The sequence below is a fragment of the Pongo abelii genome, chromosome 19, assembly GCF_028885655.2.
Source record: "Pongo abelii isolate AG06213 chromosome 19, NHGRI_mPonAbe1-v2.0_pri, whole genome shotgun sequence".
NCBI lineage: Eukaryota > Metazoa > Chordata > Mammalia > Primates > Hominidae > Pongo > Pongo abelii.
The window spans coordinates 7505318-7530605 of record NC_072004.2 but is presented as its reverse complement, the minus strand read 5'-3'; the positions used below and the strand labels follow the sequence as shown (position 1 = coordinate 7530605).

Below are 25288 nucleotides of genomic sequence, written 5' to 3'. Positions count from 1 at the left end.
CAATGAATAAGATAGTAGAAAAATTCTATATCCTCATAAGACTTACGTTTCCATGTACTGAAAGCAATGAAGAAATAAATCTTTTCAGAGTGATAAGGGTTGTGAAGGAGATTAAATAAGATGGTGTGATATAAAGTATCTGGGAAAAAACGTTAGGGTGAGATATTAAGGAAAGCCTTCCTAAAAAATGACATTTTAACTGATGAGAAGAAAGGATCCAGCTGAGAGCAAACGCAAAAGCTTTCTTCCTTCCACCCTTCATATTTGACACAGTGCAGGATTCCTCCAAAATGGTTTCCACCAACTCTGCCCTCACAGCTCTGGCTTGTAGAATTTTCCACCCCAAAATGTTAGTATCTACAGCACAAGGTCGGCGAGAATCCTGACTCCCTCTGCACCCTCCTCCCCAACTCCATTTCCTTTGCTTCCTCCGGCAGGCGGATTACTTGCCCTTACTTGTCATGGCGACTGTCCAGCTTTGTGCCAGGAGCCTCGCAGGGGTTGATGGGATTGGGGTTTTCCCCTCCCATGTGCTCAAGACTGGCGCTAAAAGTTTTGAGCTTCTCAAAAGTCTAGAGCCACCGTCCAGGGAGCAGGTAGCTGCTGGGCTCCGGGGACACTTTGCGTTCGGGCTGGGAGCGTGCTTTCCACGACGGTGACACGCTTCCCTGGATTGGGTAAGCTCCTGACTGAACTTGATGAGTCCTCTCTGAGTCACGGGCTCTCGGCTCCGTGTATTTTCAGCTCGGGAGAATCGCTGGGGCTGGGGGTGGGGCAGTGGGGACTTAGCGAGTTTGGGGGTGAGTGGGATGGAAGGTTGGCTAGAGGGATCAACATAGGAGTTGCATTGTTGGGAGACCTGGGTGTAGATGATGGGGATGTTAGGACTATCCGAACTCAAAGTTGAACGCCTAGGCAGAGGAGTGGAGCTTTGGGGAACCTTGAGCCGGCCTAAAGGGTACTTCTTTGCACATCCACCCGGTGCTGGGCGTAGGGAATCCCTGGAGTAAAAGATGCACAAAGCATTGAGGTCTCAGACTTTTGGATCTCGAAACATTGAGAACTCAGAGCTGTATATTTTAGAGCCCATGGCATCCTAGTGAAAACTCGGGCTCCATTCCGAAATGATCATTTGGGGGTGATCCGGGGAGCCCAAGCTGCTAAGGTCCCACAACTTCCGGACCTTTGTCCTTCCTGGAGCGATCTTTCCAGCCAGCCCCCGGCTCCGCTAGATGGAGAAAATCCAATTGAAGGCTGTCAGTCGTGGAAGTGAGAAGTGCTAAACAAGGGGTTTGCCCGCCAGGCCGAGGAGGACCGTCTCAGTCTGAGAGGCCCGGCAGCCCTGTTATTGTTTGGCTCCACATTTACATTTCTGCCTCTTGCAGCAGCATTTCCGGTTTCTTTTTGCCGGAGCAGCTCACTATTCACCCGATGAGAGGGGAGGAGAGAGAGAGAAAATGTCCTTTAGGCCGGTTCCTCTTACTTGGCAGAGGGAGGCTGCTATTCTCCGCCCGCATTTCTTTTTCTGGATTACTTAGTTATGGCCTTTGCAGAGGCAGGGGTATTTGTTTTGATGCAAACCTCAATCCCTCCCCTTCTTTGAATGGTGTGCCCCACCCCGCGGGTCGGCTGCAACCTAGAGGGACGCTACCATGGCGTGAGACAGGGAGGGAAAGAAGTGTGCAGAAGGCAAGCCCGGGGGTATTTTCAAGAATGAGTACATCTCATCTTCCCGGAGGAAAAAAAAAAGAATGAGTACGTCTGAGAATCAAATTTCGAAAGAGTGCAATGATGGGTCGTTTGATAATATTTGTCGGAAAAACAATCTACCTGTTATCTGGCTTTGGGCTAGGCCATTCCAGTTCCAGACGCAGGCTGAACGTCGTGAAGCGGAAGGGGCGGGCCCGCAGGCATCCGTGTGGTCCTCCGTGCAGCCCTCCGGCCCGAGCCGGTTCTTCCCGGTAGGAGGCGGAACTCGAATTCATTTCTCCCGCTGCCCCATCTCTTAGCTCGCGGTTGTTTCATTCCGCAGTTTCTTCCCATGCACCTGCCGCGTACCGGGCACTTTGTGCCGTACTTACGTCATCTTTTTCCTAAATCGAGGTGGCATTTACACACAGCGCCAGTGCACACACCAAGTGCACAGGAAGATGAGTTTTGGCCCCTAACCGCTCCATGATGCCTACCAAGTCACAGACCCTTTTCATCGTCCCAGAAACGTTTCATCACGCCTCTTCCCAGTCGATTCCCGACCCCATCTTTATTCTGATCTCCATAACCATTTTGCCTGTTGGAGAACTTCATATAAAATGGAATCAGGCTGGGCGCTGTGGCTCACGCCTGCACTTTGGGAGGCCGAGGCGGGCGGATTACTTGAGGATAGGAGTTCCAGACCAGCCTGGCCAACATGGTGAATCCCCGTCTCTACTAAAAAATACAAAAATTAGCTGGGCGTGGTGGGTGCCTGTAATCCCAGCTATTCGGGAGGCTGAGGCAGGAGAATCGCTTGAACCCAGGAGGCAGAGGTCGCAGTGAGCCAAGATCGTGCCACTACACTCCAGCCTGGGCGACAAGAACGAAACTCCGTCTCAAAAAAAAGGGGGGGAATCATACATTATGTGCTCATTTTTGTCGGGCTTCTGTCCTTCAATGTACTGTCTGACATTCGTTCATGTTGTTGTATATATCAGTATTTTGCTCCTTTTCATTTAATATAGTCCATCGATTGTATATCCGTTCTTTTGATGGCCTTTTGAGTTGTTTCCCATTTGGGGTTATGAAATAAAGCTGCTATAAACATTCTTGTACAATTCTTTTTGTGATCATGTGTTTTCGTGTTTCTTGGAGAAATACTTACGAGGGGAATTGCGAGTTTGGAAGTAAAAAGTAGATGTATTTTGAACTTTATCAGAAGCTCTGAGTTTTCCAGAGCTGTTGTACCATTTTACACTCCAACTAGCAAGGTATGGGAGTTATTATGGTTGTGCCACAGCCTTCCGGACATTAGGTATTGTCAGTCTTTCTAATGTGGTATATCCTTGTAGTTGTAATTTACAGTTCTCTGTTGACTAAGGATGTTCAGCATTTTTTCATGTGCCTATTGGCCATTCGTATTTTGTTTGTAAAGTAGCTCTTCGAGTCTTTTGCCTGTTATTTTGGTCTTTTGTTTGTTTTTATTGTTCAGTTGTGGGACTGCTTTATACATTCTGGATACAAGTCCTTTATCAGATCCATGTGTCGTGAATGTTTTCTTCTGATCTGTTGCTTGCCTATTTGTTTGCTTTACAGAGTTTACAGTATCTTAAGAGGAGTGGATTTATCTTTTTTATGTTCAGTATTTGCCTTGTCCTGCTTAGGACATCTTTTTTTTTTTTTTTTTTTTTTTTTTTTTTTTTTTTTTAACCCCAGGGTCATGAATATATTATCTTATATTTTCTTTTAGGACCTTTATGGTTGTAAGTTTTACAGTAAGGTCCTTGAGCCATTAATTAATTCTTAAAATTAATTGTTTATGGTGTGAGGTGTAGGAGTCAGTCTCTGGTACCTTACCTGTATGGAAATCCAGTTATTCTGTCTCCACTTGTTGAAACAGGCTTCCTTTCTCTACTGAATGCTTTTAATTTTAATTATTGTACAGTTGGAGTATAGGGCTACCATTTTAGTGCTATTTTCTTTTTTTCTTCTTTAATTTTTGAGACAGGGACTCACACTGTTGCCTGGGCTAGAGTACAATGGCACAATCAAGGCTCACTGCAGCCTCGAACCCCTGGGCTCAAGCAGTCCTCTAGTCTCTGCCTCACGAGTAGCTGGGATTACTCCACCACACCCAGCTAACTATTTTATTTTTTTGTATTGACAGGATCTCACTATGTTGCCCAGGCTAGTCTCAAACTGCTGGCCTCAAGCTTTCATCCCATCTCAGCCTGCCAGAGTGCTGGGATTACAGGTGTGAGCCCACCATGCCTGACCTCTTAGTGCTATTTTCTATTTATCTCCTCTGTTCTTTGCTCTCTTTAAACGTTGGAGGAAGAAACAGTACCCATCTTACACAACTCTTCAGAAAACAGAGGAACAGACTGGGTGCGGTGGCTCATACCTGTAATCCCAGCACTTTGGTACGCCGAAGTGGGAGATCACTTGAGGTCAGGAGTTCGAGACCAGCCTGGCCAACACAACGAAACACCATCTCTACTAAAAATACAAAAATTAGCTAGGCGTGGTGGCACATACCTGTAATCCCAGTTACTCAGGAGGCTGAGGCACAAGAATCCCTTGAACCTGGGAAGCGGAGGTTGCAGTGAGCCGAGATTGCGCCACTGCACTGCAGCCTGGGCAATAGAGTGAGACCCTGTCTCAGAAAAAAAAGAAAGAAAGAAAGAAAAAATAGAGGAACATTTCCCAACTTGTTTTTGAAGCCAGCATAATCCTGGTACCAAAACCAAACAAGGACATTAAAAGAAAAGAAAATTTAGACCAATATTCCTGTTAGTATATACATGCAAGAGCTAACAAATTTTAGCAAAACAAACCTGGTAATATAGAAAGAAGGATAAATAGGCCAGGCGCGGTGGCTCATGCCTGTAATCCCAGCACTTTGGGAGGCCGAGGCAGGCAGATCACTTGAGGTCAGGAGTTTGAGACCAGCCTGACCAACATGGTGAAACCCCGTTTCTAATAAAAATACAAAAATTAGGCTGGGCGCGATGGCTCCTGCCTGTAATCCCAGCACTTTGGGAGGCCAAGGTGGGCAGATCACGAGGTCAGGAGTTCAAGACCAGCCTGACCAATGTGGTGAAACCCCATCTCTACTAAAAATACAAAAATTAGCCGATGTGGTGGCGCCTGCCTGTAATCCCAGCTACTCAGGAGGCTGAGGCAGAATTGCTTGAACCCGGGAGGCAGAGGTTGCAGTGAGCCAAGATCGTGCCACTGCACTCCAGCCTGGGCAACAGAGCAAGACTTTATCTCAAAAAAAAAAAAAAAATTAGCTGGGCATGGTGGTGGTGCACCTGAAATCCCAGCTACTCAGGAGTCTGAGGCAGGAGAATCGCTTGAACCCAGGAGGCAGAAGTTGCAGTGAGCTGGGATCATGCCGTTGCACTCCAGCCTGGGCAACAGAGTGAGACTCCATCTCAAAAAAAGAAAAAGAAAAAGAAAAAGGATAAATACATTCTAACCGAATAATATTTATCTCATGATTGTAGCTGATTTAACATTCAAAAATTGGCCTGGTGCAGTAGCTCAGGCCTGTAATCCCAACACTTTAGGAGGCTGAGGCAGGAAGATCTCTTGAGCCCAGGATTTCGAGACCAGCCTGGGCAACATAGTCAGACTGGTCTTTACTGGAGGGGGGGCGGAAATCAGTCTGTGTAATTCACCACATTAACAAATGGAAACATAAAAACCCTATGATCATTTCAAAAGATGTAGTAAAAGCAGTTAAGGATATTCAACACATATGCATGATTACAAACAAACCAACCTCCTGGCAAACTAGGGAAAGGAAACTTACCTAGTTTGATAACAGGGCATCCACAGTCGGAGTTCCACTAGCAGCATACATAATGGTAGAAAACTCAATGCTGCCAGGCGCAGTGGCTGACGCCTGTAATCCCAGCACTTTGGGAGGCCGAGGCGGGCGGATCACAAGGTCAGGAGATCAAGACTGTCCTGACTGACATGCTGAAACCCCGTCTCTACTAAAAATACAAAAACAAAAAATTAGCCGAGCGTGGTGGCGGGCGCCTGTAGTCCCAGCTACTCGGGAGGCTGAGGCGAGAGAATGCCGTAAACCCGGGAGGCGGAGCTTGCAGAGCCTAGATCGTGCCACTGCACTCCAGCCTGGGCGACAGAGTGAGAGTTCGTCTCAAAAAAAAAAAAAAAAAAGGAAAGAAAAGAAAACTCAATGCTTTTTCCTCTAAGATCAGGAACTAGAAAAGGATTTGACTCTCACAACGTTGATATCATACTGGAGGTTTTAACCAGGCAAGAAAAAGAAATAATGAGGGCCAGGTGCAGTGGCTCAGGCCTGTAATCCCAGCACTTTGGGAAGCCGAGGCGGGTGGATCACGAGGTCAGGAGATCGAGACCATCCTGGCTAACACAGTGAAACCCCGTCTCTACTAAAAATACAAAAAATTAGCCGGGCGTAGTGGCGGGCGCCTGTAGTCCCAGCTACTCAGGAGGCTGAGGCAGGAGAATGGCATGATCTCAGGGGGCGGAGCTTGCAGTGAGCTGAGATCGAGCCACTGCACTCCAGCCTGGGAGACAGAGCAAGACTCTGTCTCAAAAAAAAAAAAAAAAGAAAAGGAAATAATGATTAGTGGCCCGATGGCTCACGCCTATAATCCCAGCACTTTGGGAGGCCGAGGTGGGCAGATCACCTGGGGTCTGGAGTTGGAGACCAGCCTGACAAAAATGGTGAAACCTCGTCTCTATTAAAATATTAAAAAATTAGCCAGGAGTTGCCCGGGTACAGTGGCTCATGCCTGTAATCCCAGAACTTTGGGAGGCCGAGGTGGGTGGATCACCTGAGGTCAGGAGTTCAAGACCAGCCTGGCCAACACGGTGAAACCCCATCTCTACTAAAAATACAAAAATTAGCTGGGCATGGTGGCGCGTGCCTGTAATCCCAGCTACTTGGGAGGCTAAGGCAGGAGAATCACTTGAACCTGGGAGGTGGAGGTTGTAGTGAGCCAGGATTGCACCATTGCACTCCAGCCTGGGTGACAAAAGCAAAAACTCCGTCTCAAAAAAAAAAAATTAGCCAGGCGTAGTGGTGCACGCCTGTAGTCCCAGCTACTCAGGAGGCAGAGGCAGGAGAATCACTTGAACCCAGGAGGCAGAGGTTGCAGTGAGCCGAGATTGTCCCATTGCACTCCAGCCTAGGCGACAAGAGCAAAACTCCATCTCAAAAAAAAAAGGAAAGAAAAAAGAAATAACGATTAAAAAGGAAGAAATAAAACTTATATTCACAGCCAGTATGATTCTATACATACATGTCCTAATGGGGCCGGGCGTGGTGGCTCATGCCTGTGATCCTAGCACTTTAGGAGGCTGAGGCAGGTGGCTCCCCTGGGACCAGCCTGGCCAACATGGTGAAACCCCGTCTCTAATAAAAATACAAAAAATTAGCCAGGCATGGTGACGGGCACCTCTAATCCCAGCTACTCAGGAGGCTGAGGCAGGAGAATTGCCTGGACCTGGGAGGCAGAGGTTGCAGTGAGCCGAGATCGCGCTATTGTACTCCAGCCTGGGCAACAAGAGTGAAACTCTGGCAGGGTGTGGTGGCTCACGCCTGTAATCCCAGCACTTTGGGAGGCCGAGGCAGGCAGATCACCTGAGGTCAGGAGTTCAAGACCAGCCTGACTAACATGGTGAAACCCCGTCTCTACTAAAAATACAAGAATTAGCTGGGTGTAGTGGTGGGCGCCTGTAATCCCAGCTACTTGGGAGGCTGAGACAGAAGAATTGCTTGAACCCGGGAGGTGGAGGTTGCAGTGAGCTGAGATCATGCCATTGCACTCCACGCTGGGCAACAGAGCGAGATTCCGTCTCAAAAAAAAAAAGAGTGAAACTCCATCTCAAAAAAAAAAAAAGTCCTAATGGAAAATCCATAAAAAGCTACCAAAACTAATCAATAAATATAGCAGGGTTGCAGGTTACAGGGCAATATAGTTATCCCTCTATCTGTAGGGGCTTGGTTCTCGGACTCCTCACACACTAAACCCACAGATGTCTAAGTCCCATATATAAGATGGTATAGTATTTGCATTTAACCTACACATATCCTCCCATATAGTTTAAATTATCTCTAGATTACTTACATTACCCCCATACAATGAAAATGCTAATGTACATACAAGTATGTATGTAAATACTTGTCGTACTATATTGTTTAGGGAATCACTGGGCATATAGGCCTTCAAGACTGATACCAGCAGCCACTGTTAAGATTCTGGTCAGGCCTGCCCCTGTTTGGGGTCTCAGTTGAGCTCATTGCCTTCCAACCCAGCCAAGGGTGCCTGCATTTCTCTTGGCTCCCTGACCGTTTGGAAGGCCTAGTTCAGCTTGGCACATTTGTATCCTGGCCCACTGATGCTGGTACCCCTGGGAAGGTCCTGCTCTGAAAAACACTGAGATTTTAGTTGCTACTGAAGATTTGAGAGAGGAAGACAGGGAGACCTGTCTGTAGAGCTGTGTCCCTCCAAGTGGGATTGAGACTTTGGGCCCCCCATTTCAGGACAGCACCTCCTGACCTGTTGACTGGATAGTTCCCTGAAGGAGGTGTACTTGCATTAATGGAGTGGGGGTGGGGGCAGTACCACAGATCCGCACTAACAATCACACAGTTCTCTCTAGAATAATAATATAGAACAAGTGAAATAGAACAATTGCAGAAACAGCTAACCTTTGTTGAGCTCTTACTGTGTGCCCAGCACTTTCCTCAACTCTACATTTCCCATAATACACAGTGTACTAGGCCAGGCTTGGTGGCTCACGCCTGTAATCCCAGCACTTTAGGAGGCCAAGGTAGGCAGATCACCTGAGGTCGGGAGTTCGAGACCAGCCTGACCAACATGGTGACACCCCGTCTCTACTAGAAGTACAAAATTAGCCAGGCGTGGTGGCACGCGCCTGTAGTCCTAGCTACTCAGGAGGCTGAGGCAAGAGAATCATTTGAATCCGGGAGGCAGAGGTTGCAGTAAGCGGAGATCGTGCCACTGCACTCCAGCCTGGGCAACAGGAGCTGAGACTCCATCTCAAAATAAAATGAAATAAAATAAAGAAAAAAAGAAGAGCCTGCCATTGAAGGAGCTGTTTGGTAGGGGATGTTTTGTCAGTGCAAAAAACAGAAAAGTGGGCTGGGCACAGTGGTTCATGCCTGTAATCCCAGCACTTTGGGAGGCTGAGGCGGGCGGATCACCTGAGGTTGGGAGTTCAAGACCAGCCTGACCAATATGGAGAAACCCCGTCTCTACTAAAAATACAAAATTAGCCAGGCGCAGTGGCGCATGCCTGTAATCCCAGCTACTCGGGAGGCTGAGGCAGGAGAATCGCTTGAACCTGGGAGGCAGAGGTTGCGGTGAGCCGAGATCGCACCATTGCACTCCAGCCTGGACAAGAGCAAAACTCTGTCTCAAAAAAAAAAAACAGAAAAGTGTAACGAACACTTACAGTAGGCATGTTTCTTAGCAAATCTGATGACAAATTTGGCATAAAGGAAGAGAGCATCCCTAAAAAAAAAAAAAAAAAAAAAAAAAAGAAAGAGAGCATCCTGCCTGGGCAACATAGTGAAACCCTGCCTCTACAAAAAAACTCAAAAATTGGCCGGTTGCAGTGGCTCACGCCTGTAATCCCAGCACTTTGGGAGTCGGAGGTGGGAGGATCACCTGAGGTCAGGAGTTCGAAACCAGCCAGGCCAACATGGCAAAACCCCGTCTCTACTAAAAATACAAAAAATTAATCAGGCACATTGGTGGGCGCCTGTAATCCCAGCTACTCAGGAAGCTGAGGCAAGAGGATCGCTTGAACCCGGGAGGTGGAGGTTACAGTGAGTCGAGATCACACCACTGCAACTCTAGCCTGGGTGACAGGGTGAGACTCCGTCTCCAAAAAAAAAAAGAAAGAAAAAGACTAAAAAATTAGCCAGGCAGGCCTCTGTGGTCCCAGCTACTCGGGAGGCTGAGGCAGGAGAATCACTGAGCCCAGGAGTCCGAGGCTGTAGTGAGCCATGATTGCACCACTGTACCCTAGCCTGGGCAACAAAGCAAGACCCTGCCTCAAAAATAAAAAAAGAAAAGAAAGAAAGAACATGGCGGGCCGGGCGCAGTGGCTCACACCTGTAATCCCAGCGCTTTGGGAGGCCGAGGCAGGCGGATCACAAGGTCAGGAGTTCCACACCAGCCTGGCCAATATGGTGAAACCCTGTCTCTACTAAAAAGACAAAAAATCAGCCAGGCATGGTGGCAGGTGCCTGTAATCCCAGCTACTCGGGAGGCTGAGGCAGGAGAATTGCTTGAAACCAGAAGGCAGAGGTTGCAGTGAGCCTAGACTGCACCACTGCACTCCAGCCTGGGCGAAAAGAGCCAAACTCCATCTCAAAAAAACATGGCAAAGCCTTTGAAAGCTTGTCTGGGAGAATTTGCAATGATAGTTGCATAACTTCGCTGGCCCACACAGCGAAGATGTGCTCCACACAGGGGCTGCCCCTTGCTCTTTCTTGCTCTCTTGACCTCTCATATAACAGGCTCATGTGTTATTCACATTTATTGAGCCCAAGCAGGTGCAAGGCATTGTGATCTAATACTTTCGTCAGCAAGACAACAAGATAGATCACTGCCCTGCCCTTAGGAAGTGTATATGCTATTAGAGAAAACAGATTAAATAAACAAGGATAAGTATCAGACAATGTAAGTGCTATGAGAATGCAAATGAGGTGATGTGAATTAAAATAGGATGACTTGAAGTCTGCGCGGGAAGGAGCCTACCCCAGTGTTCCTGGCTAGCCAAGGAACCACCAGTTGATTATCAGAGAAGGGCAGCCAGTCTAGCTAGAGTTTTTGGGGAAGAGGGAGTGGTTTATAAGAGATGAGATTAAAGAAGCCGAGAAGGGCCAATTCGTGAGGGGTTTGTAACGCAGGGCTGAGGAGTGTCCCAAGAGAATGGGCAGGTGAGTGGTGAGACAGTTGTTCTTCTAGAAGCTTTGCAGTGAAAGGAATCAAAGAAATGGAGCCATGTATCAGGTGGGGAAGGGTGGGGGCCAAGGGGGTGTCCTTCCCCATACAGAGATTGCAGGCTGAGAACGACTGTATCCTTGTTAACAGGAGGTGGGAGCAGGGTGCAGTAGCTCACACCTGTAATCCTGGCACTTTAGGAGGCTGAGGCGGGCCGATCACCTGAGGTCAGGAGTTCGAGACCAACCTGGCCTACATGGCGAAGCCCCGTCTCTACTAAAAATACAAAAATTAGCTGGGTGTGGTGGTACTCGTCTGTAATCCCAGCTACTCGGGAGACTGAGGCAGGAGAATGGCTTGAACCCGGAAGGTAGAGGTTGCAGTGAGCTGAGATCATGCCACTGCACTCCAGCCTAGGTGACAGAGCGAGACTCCATCTCAAAAAAAAAAAAAAAAAAAAAAATACAGGAAGGGAGTTGAGAATAGGGTGCACCTTTAGGAAGTCTTGGGGATTTAGTGGTGGGAAGGTTGGAAGTCCCTCTCTGATTATCTTTTCCTCAAAGAAGTGCATGGCTGGTGAGGGGTGGGGCAGGAGTGCTTGGGTTGTGGTGAAAGATTGGAAGAGAGAATGTGAAGCAGCCATTCTTTTCCTGCTCCACGGGAAGCCGAGCTGTCTCAGACCCTGGCATGGTGTTGGGGGAGGGGGTACCTTCTCCGCAGTCCCAGGTGACCCAGGGTTGGAAGTGTCTCATGCTGGATCCCCACTTTTCCTCTTGCAGCAGCCAGACTGCCTTCCAGGTGACTGCCATGGAGGAGCCACAGTCAGATCCTAGCGTCGAGCCCCCACTGAGCCAGGAAACATTTTCAGACCTATGGAAACTGTGAGTGGATTCATTGGAAGGGCAGGTCCACCGTCCGCATCCCAACCCCAGCCCCCTAGCAGAGGCCTGTGGGAAGCAAAAAAATCCTTGGGACTGACTTTCTGCTCTTGTCTTTCAGACTTCCTGAAAACAACGTTCTGGTAAGGACAAGGGTTGGGCTGGGGACCTGGCGGGCTAGGGGCCTGGGGGGCTGGGGGGGCTGAGGACCTGCTCCTCTGACTGCTCTTTTCACCCATCTACAGTCCCCCTTGCCGTCCCAAGCGGTGGATGATTTGCTGCTGTCCCCGGACGATATTGCACAATGGTTCATTGAAGACCCAGGTCCAGATGAAGCTCCCAGAATGTCAGAGGCTGCTTCCCCTGTGGGCCCCGCACCAGCAGCTCCTATACCGGCGGCCCCTGCACCAGCCCCCTCCTGGCCCCTGTCATCCTCTGTCCCTTCCCAGAAAACCTACCAGGGCAGCTACGGTTTCCGTCTGGGCTTCTTGCATTCTGGGACAGCCAAGTCTGTGACTTGCACGGTCAGTGGCCCTGAGGGGCTGGCTTCCATGAGACTAAATTGCCTGGCCGTATACCCCTGCATTTCTTCTGTTTGGAACTTTGGGATTCCTCTTCACCCTTTGGCTTCCTGTCAGTGTTTTTTTATGGTTTACCCACTTAATGTGTGATCTCTGACCCCTGTCCCAAAGTTGAACATTCCCCCTTGAATTTGGGCTTTTATCCATCCCATCACACCCTCAGCATCTCTCCTGGGGATGCAGAACTTTTCTTTTTCTTCACCCACTTTTATTCCTTGGCTTTTGAAAATAAGCTCCTGACCAGGCTTGGTGGATCACGCCTGCAATCCCAGCTTTCTCAAAGAGGCCAAGGCGGGCAGATCACCTAAGCCCAGGAGTTCAAGACCAGCCTGGGTAACATGGTGAAACCTCGTCTCTACAAAAAGTACAAAAAATTAGCCAGGCATGGTGGCGCACACCTACAGTCCCAGCCACTCAGGAGGCTGAGGTGGGAAGATCACTTGAGCCCAGGAGATGGAGGCTGCAGTGAGCTGTGATCACACCACTGCGCTCCAGCCTGGGTGACAGAGCACGACCCTATCTCAAAAAAAAAAAAAAAGAAAAGAAAAGCTCCTGAGGTGTAGACGCCAGCTCTCTCTAGCTCGCTAGTGGGTTGCAGGAGGTGCTTACGCATATTTGTTTCTTTGCTGCCCTCTTCCGTTTGCTTTATTTGTTCACTTGTGCCCTGACTTTCAACTCTGTCTCCTTCCTCTTCCTACAGTACTCCCCTGCCCTCAACAAGATGTTTTGCCAGCTGGCCAAGACCTGCCCTGTGCAGCTGTGGGTTGATTCCACACCCCCACCTGGCACCCGCGTCCGCGCCATGGCCATCTACAAGCAGTCACAGCACATGACGGAGGTCGTGAGGCGCTGTCCCCACCATGAGCGCTGCTCAGATAGTGATGGTGAGCAGCTGGGGCTGGAGAGATGACAGGGCTGGTTGCCCAGGGTCCCCAGGCCTCTGATTCCTCACTGATTGCTCTTAGGTCTGGCCCCTCCTCAGCATCTTATCCGAGTGGAAGGAAATTTGCGTGTGGAGTATTTGGATGACAGAAACACTTTTCGACATAGTGTGGTGGTGCCCTATGAGCCGCCTGAGGTCTGGTTTGCAACTGGGGTCTCTGGGAGGAGGGGGTAAGGGCGGTTGTCAGTGGCCCTCCAGGTGAGCAGTAGGGAGGCTTTCTCCTGCTGCTTATTTGACCTCCCCATAACCCCATGAGATGTGCAAAGTAAATGGGTTTACCTATTGCACAGTTGAAAAAACTGAAGCTTACAGAGGCTAAGGGGCTCCCCTGCTTGGCTGGGCACGGTGGCTCATGCCTGTAATCCCAGCACTTTGGGAGGCCGAGGCAGGCGGATCACGAGGTTGGGAGATCGAGACCATCCTGGCTAACACGGTGAAACCCCGTCTCTACTGAAAAATACAAAAAAAATTAGCCGGGCGAGGTGGCGGGCACCTGTAGTCCCAGCTACTCGGGAGGCTGAGGAAGGAGAATGGCGTGAACCTGGGAGGTAGAGCTTGCAGTGAGCCGAGATCACGCCACTGCACTCCAGCCTGGGCGACAGAGCAAGACTCCGTCTCAGGAAAAAAAAAAAAAAAAGGCCTCCCCTGCTTGCCACAGGTCTCCCCAAGGCCCCCTGGCCTCATCTTGGGCCTGTGTTCTCTCCTAGGTTGGCTCTGACTGTACCACCATCCACTACAACTACATGTGTAACAGTTCCTGCATGGGCGGCATGAACCGGAGGCCCATCCTCACCATCATCACACTGGAAGACTCCAGGTCAGGAGCCACTTGCCACCCTGCACACTGACCTGCTGTGCCCGAGCCTCTGCTTGCCTCTGACCCCTGGGCCCACCTCTTACTGATTTCTTCCATACTACTACCCATCCACCTCTCATCACATCCCCAGTGGGGAATCTCCTTACTGCTCCCACTCGGTTTTCTTTTCTCTGGCTTTGGGACCTCTTACCTGTGACTTCTCCTCCACTTACCTGGAGCTGGAGCTTAGGCTCCAGAAAGGACAGGGGTAGTTGGGAGTAGATGGAGCCTGGTTTTTGAAACGGGACAGGTAGGACCTGATTTCCTTACTGTCTCCTATCCTGAGTAGTGGTAATCTACTGGGACGGAACAGCTTTGAGGTGCGCGTTTGTGCCTGTCCTGGGAGAGACCGGCGCACAGAGGAAGAGAATTTCCGCAAGAAAGGGGAGCCTCACCATGAGCTGCCCCCTGGGAGCACTAAGCGAGGTAAGCAAGCAGGACAAGCAGCGGTGGAGGAGACCAAGGGTGCAGTTATGCCTCAGATTCACTTTTATCACCTTTCCTTGCCTCTTTCCTAGCACTGCCCAACAACACCAGCTCCTCTCCCCAGCCAAAGAAGAAACCACTGGATGGAGAATATTTCACCCTTCAGGTACTAAGTCTTGGGACCTCTTATCAAGTGGAAAGTTTCCAGTCTAACACTCAAAATGCCATTTTCTTCTTGACTGTTTTACCTGCAATTGGGGCATTTGCCATCAGGGGGCAGTGATGCCTCAAAGACAATGGCTCCTGGTTGTACCTAACTAACTTCAGAACACCAACTTATACCATAATATATATTTTAAAGGACCAGACCAGCTTTCAAAAAGAAAATTGTTAAAGAGAGCATGAAAATGGTTCTATGACTTTGCCTGATACAGATGCTACTTGACTTACGATGGTGTTACTTCCTGATAAACTCGTCGTAAGTTGAAAATATTGTAAGTTGAAAATGGATTTAATACACCTAATCTAAGGAACATCATAGCTTAGCCTAGCCTGCTTTTTTTTTTTTTTTTTTTTGAGACAGAGTCTCACTCTGTCACTCAGGCTGGAGTGCAGTGGCAGGATCTCGGCTCACTGCAACCTCCGCCTCCCGGGTTCAAGCGATTCTCCTGCCTCAGCCCACTGAGTAGCTGGGATTACAGGCACCCGCCCCGACGCCCAGCTAACTTTTTGTATTTTTTTTTTTTTTAGTAGAGATGAGGTTTCACCATGTTGGCCAGGCTGGTCTCGAACTCCTGACCTTATGATCTGCCTGCCTTGGCCTCCCAAAGTGCTGGGATTACAGGCGTGAGCCACTGCACCTGGCCTGCCTAGCCTACTTTTATTTTATTTTTAATGGAGACAGCATCTTGCTCTGTTGCCCAGGCTGGATTACAGTGATGGGATCATAGCTCATTATACCCTCGAACTCCTGGGCTCAAGCAATCCCCCTACCTCTGCCTCCCCAGTAGCTAGGACCACAGGCGTACACCACCACACCCAGCTAATTTTTAAAATTTTTTGTAGGTAGATAGAGTCTCACTATGTTGCCCAGGCTGGTCTCTAGCCTACTTTTTTGAGACAAGGTCTTGCTCTGTCACCCAGGCTGGTGCAGTAGTGCAGTCACAGCTCACTGCAGCCTCCACCTCCTGGGCTCCATCCATCCTCCCAGCTTAGCCTCCCAAGTCCCTGGAACTACAGGCCCGCACCACCATGCCTGGCTAATTTTTATTTATTTATTTTATTTTATTTATTTATTTATTTTTTTGAGACTGAGTCTCGCTCTGTCACCCAGGCTGGAGTGCAGTGGCACGATCTCGGCTCACTGCAACCTCTGCCTCCTGGGTTCAAGCGATTCTCCTGCCTCAGCCTCCCGAGCAGCTAGGACTACAAGCGCCTGCTACCACGCCCGGCTAATTTTTGTATTTTTAGTAGAGACAGGGTTTCACCATGTTGGCCAGGCTGGTCTCGAACTTCTGACCATGTGATCCGCCCGCCTTGGCCTCCCAAACTGCTGGGATTACAGGCGTGAGCCACCACGCCCGGCTAATTTTTGTTATGTATTTATTTAAAGACAGAGTTTCACTCTGTCACTCAGGCTACAGTGCAGTGGCGCGATCTCAGCTCACTGCAGCCTTGACCTCCCTGAGCTCCGGTGATTTCACCCTCCCAAGTAGCTAGGACTACAGGCACGTGCCACGACACCCAGCTAATTTTTTATTTTCTGTGAAGTCAAGGTCTTGCTATGTTGCCCATGCTGGTATCAAACCCCTGGGCTCAATCAATCCTTCCACCTCAGCCTCCCCAAGTACTAGGGTTACAGGCATGAGCTACCACACTCAGCCCTAGCCTACTTGAAACGTGTTCAGAGCATTTCAGTTACCCTACAGTTGGGCAAAGTCATCTAACACAAAGCCTATTTTATAGTAATAAAATGTTGTATATCTCATGTGATTGATTGAATATTGTTACTGAAAGTAAGAAACAGCATGGTTGCATGAAAGGAGGCACAGTCGGGCCGGGCGCAGCCTGGGCGCAGAGCGAGACTCAAAAAAAGAAAAGGCCAGGCGCACTGGCTCACGCCTGTAATCCCAGCATTTCGGGAGGCCGAGGCGGGCGGATCACCTGAGGTCAGGAGTTCAAGACCAGCCTGGCCAACATGGTGGAACCCCGTCTCTACTAAAATACAAAAATTAACCGGGCATGATGGCAGGTGCCTGTAATCCCAGCTACTTGGGAGGCTGAGGCAGGAGAATCGCTTGAACCGGGAGGCGGAGGTTGCAGTGAGCCAAGATGGCGCCACTGCACTCCAGCCTGGGTGATAGAGTGAGACTCCGTCTCAAAAAAAAAAGAAAAGAAACGAGGCACAGTCGCATGCACATGTAGTCCCAGTTACTTGAGAGGCTAAGGCAGGAGGATCACTTGAGCCCAAGAGTTTAAGTCCAGCCTGAACAACATAGCAAGACATCATCTCTAAAATTTAAAAAAGGTCTGGGCACAGTGGCTCACACCTGTAATCCCAGCACTTTGGGAGGTGGAGGTGGGTGGATCACCTGACGTCAGGAGTTAGAAACCAGCCTGGCTAACATGGTGAAGCCCCATCTCTACTAAAAACACAAAAATTAGCCAGGTGTGGTAGCACATGCCTGTAGTCCCAGCTACTCGGGAGGCTGAGGCACAAGAATCACTTGAACCCCAGAGACGGAGATGGCAATCAGCCAAGATTGCACCACTGCACTCCAGCCTGGGCAACAGAGCAAGACTCCATCTCAAAATAAATAAATAAATATTTTTAAAAGTCAGCTGTATAGGTACTTGAAGTACAGTTTCTACTAAATGCATGTTGCTTTTGTACCATCATAAAGTCAAACAATTGTAACTTGAACCATCTTTTAACTCAGGTACTGTGTATACTTATTTCTCCCGCTCCTCTGTTGCTGCAGATCCGTGGGCGTGAGCGCTTCGAGATGTTCCGAGAGCTGAATGAGGCCTTGGAACTCAAGGATGCCCAGGCTGGGAAGGAGCCAGGGGGGAGCAGGGCTCACTCCAGGTGAGTGACGTCAGCCCCTTCCTGGCCCTACTCCCCCTGCCTTCCTAGGTTGGAAAGCCATAGGATTCCATTCTCATCCGGCCTTCATTGTCAAAGGCAGCTGACCCCATCTCATTGGGTCCCAGCCCTGCACAGACATTTTTTTAGTCTTCCTCCAGTTGAATCCTATAACCACATTCTTGCCTCAGTGTATCCACAGAACATCCAAACCCAGGGACGAGTGTGGATACTTCTTTTACTTCCTTGCCATTCTCGGCCAACTCCCAGCACAGAGCTGGAGGGTCTCAAGGAGGGGCCTAATAATTGTGTAATATTGAATAGAGCCAGAGTTTCAGCTCATATACTCAGCCCTGCCATGCAGCGGCAGGTCCTAGGTGACCCCCGTCAGACTCAGTTTCCTTATATATAAAATGGGGTAAGGGGGCCGGGCGCAGTGGCTTACGAATCCCACACTCTGGGAGGCCAAGGCGAGTGGAGTCGGGAGTTTGAGCCCAGCCTGACCAACATGGAGAAACCCCATCACTACTAAAAATACAAAATTAGCCGGGCGTGGTGGCGCATGCCTGTAATCCCAGCTACCTACCCGGGAGGCTGAGGCAGGAGAATCGCTTGAACCCGGGAGGCAGAGGTTGTGGTGAGCCGAGATCTCGCCATTACACTCCAGCCTGGGCAACAAGAGTGAAACTCCATCTCAAAAAAAATAAATAAAGTAAAATGGGGTAAGGGAAGATGACGAGACTAATACACACTAATACTCTGAGGTGCTCAGTAAACATATTTGCATGGGGTGTAGCCACCATCTTGATTTGAATTCCTGTTGTCCCAGCCTTAGGCCCTTCAAAGCATTGGTCAGAAAAGGGGCACAGACCCTCTCACTCATGTGATGTCATCTCTCCTCCCTGCTTCTGTCTCCTACAGCCACCTGAAGTCCAAGAAGGGTCAGTCTACCTCCCGCCATAAAAAACTCATGTTCAAGACAGAAGGGCCTGACTCAGACTGACATTCTCCGCTTCTTGTTCCCCACTGACAGCCTCCCACCCCCATCTCTCCCTCCCCTGCCATTTTGGGTTTTGGGTCTTTGAACCCTTGCTTGCAATAGGTGTGCGTCAGAAGCACCCAGGACTTCCATTGGCTTTGTCCCGGGGCTCGACTGAACAAGTTGGCCTGCACTGGTGTTTTGTTGTGGGGAGGAGGATGGGGAGTAGGACATACCAGCTTAGATTTTAAGGTTTTTACTGTGAGGGATGTTTGGGAGATGTAAGAAATGTTCTTGCAGGTAAGGGTTCGTTTACAATCAGCCACATTCTAGGTAGGGGCCAACTTCACCGTACTAACCAGGGAAGCTGTCCCTCACTGTTGAATTTTCTCTAACTTCAAGGCCCATATCTATGAAATGCTGGCATTTGCACCTACCTCACAGAGTGCGTTGTGAGGGTTAATGAAATAATGTACGTCTGGCCTTGAAACCACCTTTTATTACATGGGGTCTAGAACTTGACCCCCTTGAGGGTGCTTGTTCCCTCTCCCTGTTGGTCGGTGGGTTGGTAGTTTCTACAGCTGGGCAGCTGGTTAGGTAGAGGGAGTTGCCAAGTCTCTGCTGGCCCAGCCAAACCCTGTCTGACAACCTCTTGGTGAACCTTAGTACCTAAAAGGAAATCTCACCCCATCTCACACCCTGGAGGATTTCATCTCTTGTATATGATGATCTGGATCCACCAAGACTTGTTTTATGCTCAGGGTCAATTTCTTTTTTCTTTTTTCTTTTTTTTTCTTTGTCTTTGAGACTGGGTCTCGCTTTGTTGCCCAGGCTGGAGTGGAGTGGCGTGATCTTGGCTCACTGCAGCCTTTGCCTCCCCGGCTCAAGCAGTCCTGCTTCAGCCTCCGGAGTAGCTGGGACCACAGGTTCACGCCGCCATGGCCAGCCAACTTTTGCATGTTTTGTAGAGATGGGGTCTCACAGTGTTGCCCAGGCTGGTCTCAAACTCCTGGGCTCAGGCGATCCGCCTGTCTCAGCCTCCCAGAGTGCTGGGATTACAAGTGTGAGCCCCCACGTCCAGCTGGAAGAGTCAACATCTTTTACATTCTGCAAGCACGTCTGCATTTTCACCCCACCCTTCCCCTCCTCCTCCCTTTTTATATCCCATTTTTATATCAATCTCTTATTTTACAATAAAACTTTGCTGCCACCTGTGTGTCTGAGGTGTGAATGCCAGTGCAGGCTACCAGGGTCAGCAGGTGCAGGGGTGAGTGAGGAGGTGCTGGGAAGCAGCCACCTGAGTCTGCAATGAGTGTGGGCTGGGGGGCCCAGTGCCCGGGTTCCGGGAGGGGAACAAAGGCTGGAGACTGGGTCAGTCTGCGGGCTGCATGACAACAAGGGAGGGGGGTGGCTCCATTCATAACTCAGGAACCAACTGTCCCTCCTCCCCTCCGGCCACGGCTGGCACAAGTTTCTCTCCCTCCCCTGCTTCTAGGACTGGGCTGCTTCCCCCTCGGCAGCCTCTCACCAAGGATTACGGGATTTAAATGTCTGATTTAGCAAGCCTGAGCCTCCAGGGTGGCCATCTGCTCCACTAGAAAGTGGCAGGATACCTGGGTTCCCAAGGGGAACGGGGGTGGGTGCTACTGGATGGAGAGAGGCCAGTGGGAGGCCTGCTAGCCAGGGTCCCAGGAAAGTGGGGGCAGCTAAGGTAAGAGTAGGGGTGAGGGGCTAGGGCCTTCCCAGCATCCCCTCATCCTGGGCCTCATGCCAGGTGGTTGAATGAATTGAAGCTTTAAACTCTGCCAGGAAAACCTTTCAAAGGGCTTCTTGGGATAGGGAGGAGAGTCGGGTTGAGGAGCTCAGTACCGCCTGCCCATGCTCCTCAGGGCTGCTGGCTCCCAGGGAGGGGGCCTGGGAGCAGGCAGGCTCTTCCCCATCACCCACTGCTGTCTGAGCCAGTGCTTGGAGGGGCAGTCAGACATGGCTTGCCCTTCCTTCTCCCTGATGGTGGAGACCGGTGCTAGGGTCCAGGGGGGCTTCTGGGGCCACTAGCCTGTCAGCTCATCAACCAGGCTGAAGGTGCCAGCAGGAGCCCCTTGCCTTGCCCCAAGGATCCCAGACAGCTATGAAGCCACCAGCCTTCCTGACCTCAAGACCACCTTTTTTTTTCTCTTTCTTACTAGGGAATGCCAAACACTCTCCCCAGGAGATCCGGATCCGCCTCTTTCAGAGACTTTTAACTTAAACATCTGTCCCTACCCAGCAGGCAAACTACAGCTCCTGAAGCTCAGTCCCTGTCCTTGCCTCTGTAGACAGGTCACCTTGATGAGCTTCCTTTTTTTTTTTTATTTTAGGCTTTATTGGGGCATAATTGATCCCCCAAAATTGCATACATTCAAGGTATGCAGTGTGATGATTTGATATGGGGGTATATTGTGAAACCATTACCACAATCAAATTAACCAGCATGTCCATCATCACACGTAGTTACCATTTGTGTGTGTGCGCATGTGTTCACCTATGACAAGGACACTTGGATCTACTCTGCAGATCTCAAGTAAACGGAAAATCTCCCTTTTTGACAACCGTCCTCCACCCTTTCAATCCCAACCTTTTCCTAGATTATGTCCCTAGTTCTGTTTTTATTTCTGCTGTGCTGCTTCAGATCCATTCTGACTCTGCCAAACCCTTCTTTGTGAGCTGATAGATTGCTGGATTGAGAATTACAGCCGGGCACGGTGGCTCACGCCTGTAATCCCAACACTGTGGGAGGCCAAGGCCGGCGGATCACCTGAGGTCAGGAGTTGGAGACCAGCCTGACCAACATGATGAAACCCCGTCTCTACTAAAAATACAAAATTAGCTGGGCATGGTGGTACACGCCTGTAATCTCATCTACTCAGGAGGCTGAGGCAGGAGAATTGCTTGAACCCGGGAGGTGGAGGTTGCAGTGAGCCGAGATCCTGCCATTGCACTCCAGCCTGGGCGACAAGAGTGAAGCTCCATCTCAAAACACAAAAAAAAGAAGTACAAAGTCTGAGACTTCAGCCCAGCTCTGCTACACTATATACTCTAACCTCTCTGGTCCTACTTGGTGGCTTCTTTCCCTCTGGTTGTGTTCAAGTTCCCATCCCATCCAGTCAAACAGGTACTCATTGGTACCTTATCCTGTGCCAGGAGCTGTTCTAGGCCCTGGAAACCTATGGCAGACATGGTCCCTACCCTCCCACTCAAAGAGCCCAGGCCTTATCCTAATGAGGTCTGAAATCAAATCTCCCAATTTCCTCATGGCTTCAATCTAAACTTGTAATTCACAACCTTAAATCAATATGTTTTTTTTTTTTAATTTAGAAAACATTTCCGGCCGGGCACGGTGGATCACACCTGTAATCCCAGCTACTCGGGAGGCTGAGGCAGGAGAATCATTTGAACCCAGGAGGCAGAGGATTGCAGTGAGCCGAGATTGCGCCACTGCACTCTAGCCTGGGCAACAGAGCAAGACTCCATCTCAAAAAAGAAAAAAAAAAGAAAGAAAAAAACATTTCCCCCTCATTTTAGGAACATGAGGTCTCCAAAGCTAAAATTCGTACTCTGAGGAGGTTGAATAGCCTTAAATGCTTTCATCATTAAAAAGAAAAGAAAGGAACCTGATATGCATCCTAAAAATGAAAAATCTACCTGTAATCCCAGCACACAGCACATTGGGAGGCTAAAGCAGGAGGATAGCTTGAGGCCAGGAGTTTCAGATCAGCCTGGGCAACATAGCAACACCCCATTTCTTTTTCTTTTCTTTTTCTTTTTTTTGAGATACAGTCTCGCTCTGTCACTCAGGCTGGAGTGCAGTGGCTCGATCTCGGCTCACTGCAAGCTCTGCCTCCTGGGTTCATGCCATTCTCCTGCCTCAGCCTCCTGAGTAGCTGGGACTACAGGCGTCCACCACCACGCCTGGCTAATTTTTTGTATTTTTAGTAGAGACAGGATTTCACCGTGTTAGCCAGGATGGTCTCGATCTCCTGACCTCGTGATCCGCCAGCCTTGGCCTCCTAAAGTGCTGGGATTACAGGCGTGAGCCACCGCGCCTGGCCGCAACACCCCATTTCTATTTTAATAAAATAAAATATTGTGAAAAACATTTACAATTTTTAAATTTTAATTTTAAAATTAAACTTAAATTTATTCATTTGTGTGTGGGGGTTTGTTTGTTTTTTGTTTTTTTTTTTGCTTTTTTTTTGAGATGGAGTGTCACTCTGTCACCCAGGCTGGAGTGCAGTGGCACGATCTCTGCCTCCCGGTTCAAGCGATTCTCCTGCCTCAGCCTCTCAAGTAGCTGGGACTACAGGTGCACGCCACCACGCCAGGTTAATTTTTGTATTTTTAGTAGAGACAGCATTTCACTATGTCACCAGGCTAGCCTCGAACTCCTGACCTCAGGTGATTCACCCACCTTGGCCTCCCAAAGTGCTGGGATTACAAGCGTGAGCCACCGCGCCCAGCCCAAAGTTGGTTTTAATAGCAGAAAATCTATCAACATAATTCAATATATTAAATTTAGAAAGAAAAATTATGTATCATATCAACAGATACTGAAAGGAATTTGATTAAATTTCAGTAGCCATTTCCTTTAAAAAAAAAAAAAACACTTTAACACAGTAATAGACTGATAATGGAATACCAATTTTCCTAAACAGTTAAACACTGTTTAGGAAATTTCAATTAAGGTCAAGAGCTGGGCCAGGTGCAGTGGCTCACACCTGTAATCCCAACACTTTGGAGGCCAAGGTGGGTGGATCACCTGAGGTCAGGAGTCGAGACCAGCCTGGCTGACATAGTGAAATCCTGCCTCTACTAAAAATACAAAAAATTAGCTGGGCATGGTGGTGGGCACCTATAATCCCAGCTACTGGGAAGGCTGAGACAGGAGAATTGCTTGAACCTGGGAGGCGGAGGTTGCAGTGAGCAAAGATCACACCATTGCACTCCAGCCTGGGCGACAGAGCCAGAGTTAGTCTCAAAAAAAAAAAGAGCTGGCCACACCTATAATCCAAACATTTTGTGAAGAATTGCTTCAGGCCAAGAGTTGAACACCTAGTCAACATAGCCAGCCAGACCTCTCTCTCTCTCTCTAGATAGATAGATAGATAGATAGATAGATAGATAGATAGATGATTGATAGATAGATAGATAGGATAGATAGATTGGATAGATAGATTAGATAGATAGATTAGATAGATAGATAGATGATAGATAGATAGATAGATAGATAGATAGATAGATAGATAGATAGATAATCTGGCCAGGCGTGGTGGCTCACGCCTGTAATCCCAGCACTTTGGGAGGCTGAGGCGGGTGGATCACGAGGACAAGAGATTGAGACCATCCTGGCTAACAAGGTGAAACCCCGTCTCTACTAAAAATACAAAAAATTAGGTGGGTGTGGTGGCACGCGCCTGTAGTCCCAGATATTCAGGAGGCTGAGACAGGAGAATTGCTTGAATCTGAGAGGCGGAGGTTGCAGCGAGCCGAGATCGCGCCACTGCACTCCAGCCTGGGTGACAGAGTGAGACTCCGTCTCAAAATAAATAAATAAATAAATAATCAAGAACAGTATAAAGGGCTGTATGGTGGCTCATACCTGTGATCCCAGCACTTTGGGAGGCCAAGGCAGGCAGATGAGGAGGTCAGGAGTTCGAGACCAGCCTGGCCAACGTGGTGAAACCCCATCTCTACTAAAAATACAAAAAGTAGCTGGGCGTGGTGGCAGGCACCTGTAATCCCAGCTACTTGGGAGGCTGAGGCAGGAGAATCGCTTGAACCCAGGAGGCGGAGGTTGCAGTGGGCAAAGATTGCGCCATTGCACTCAGCCTGGGCGACAGGGCAAGACTCCATCTCAAAATAAATAAACAAATTAATTAATTAATTAAAAACTGCATGGGGATATAGACTTACTCTGATTTTCTTTTTTCTTTCTTTTTTTTTTTTTTTCTGAGATGGAGTCTCGCTCTGTAGCCCAGGCTGGAGTACAGTGGCGTGGTTTCTGTTCACTGCAACCTCTGCCTCCCGGATTCAAGCGATTCTCTTGCCTCAGCCTCTTGAATACCTGGAATTACAGGTGCCTGCCACCACCCCCGGGCTAATTTTTTGTATTTTTAGTAGAGACAGGGTTTCACCATGTTGGCCAGGCTGGTCTCGAACTCCTGACCTCATGATCCACCCGCCTCTGCCTCCCAAAGCACTGAGACTACAGGAGTGAGCCACTGTGCCCAGCCTACTCTGGTTTTAGTGCATTCAAGAGGAACAAAAAAGGAAGAAAATCACTGGTAAATATACCTCTTTCTGGTTAGAGTGGATATTTGGAAATTATATATATATTATATAATATATATTATATATATATACACACACACATACATACATGCACACACATATATGCCTTTTTGATTATAGGATAGTATACCAAAACTCAGAAATATTATGGAATTAACAGAATTTAGTAAGGTAGATAAGTAGTAGGTAGAAAAATATTAATTTTATCTTCCAGCAGAAGCACTGTGAAAAATTAGAGAACAAGAAAACATTCCATTCAAAATAATGACAATAAGGCCGGACATGGTGGCTCACACCTGTAATCCCAGCACTTTGGGAGGCCGAGGCAGGAGGATCATCTGAGGTCAGGTTTGAGATCAGCCTGGTCAACATGGTGACACCCCGTCTCTACTGAAAATACAAAAATTAGCCAGCTGTGGTAGTGTAAGCCTGTAACTCCAGCTACTCGGGAGGTCGAGACAGGAGAATCACTTGAACCCAGGAGGCAGAGATTGCAGTGAGCTGAGATCCTGCCAGTGCTTTCCAGCCTGGGCAACA

General features: G+C 48.9%; 1 protein-coding gene across 1 annotated transcript; it reads left to right on the top strand.

Annotated features, from left to right (window-relative positions):
- The first annotated feature begins 547 nt into the window (after positions 1–547).
- Positions 548–19634, top strand: TP53 (tumor protein p53). The gene is made up of 11 exons (XM_002826974.6): positions 548–677; positions 11456–11557; positions 11676–11697; positions 11800–12078; positions 12836–13019; positions 13101–13213; positions 13786–13895; positions 14224–14360; positions 14453–14526; positions 17342–17448; positions 18367–19634. Exons 2-11 carry the CDS (start codon positions 11484–11486, stop codon positions 18446–18448), a joined length of 1182 nt encoding a protein of 393 aa, XP_002827020.3. The 5' UTR covers positions 548–677; positions 11456–11483; the 3' UTR covers positions 18449–19634.
- Positions 19635–25288: the final 5654 nt, after the last annotated feature.

Excerpts from the sequence above, each read along its gene's own strand:
- TP53 (XM_002826974.6), top strand. The coding sequence starts at position 11,484 with ATGGAGGAGCCACAGTCAGATCCTAGCGTCGAGCCCCCACTGAGCCAG. Across the intron at positions 13,896-14,223 it reads ATCACACTGGAAGACTCCAG|TGGTAATCTACTGGGACGGA; the intron begins GTCAGGAGCCAC and ends TATCCTGAGTAG. Across the intron at positions 14,527-17,341 it reads GAGAATATTTCACCCTTCAG|ATCCGTGGGCGTGAGCGCTT; the intron begins GTACTAAGTCTT and ends CTGTTGCTGCAG.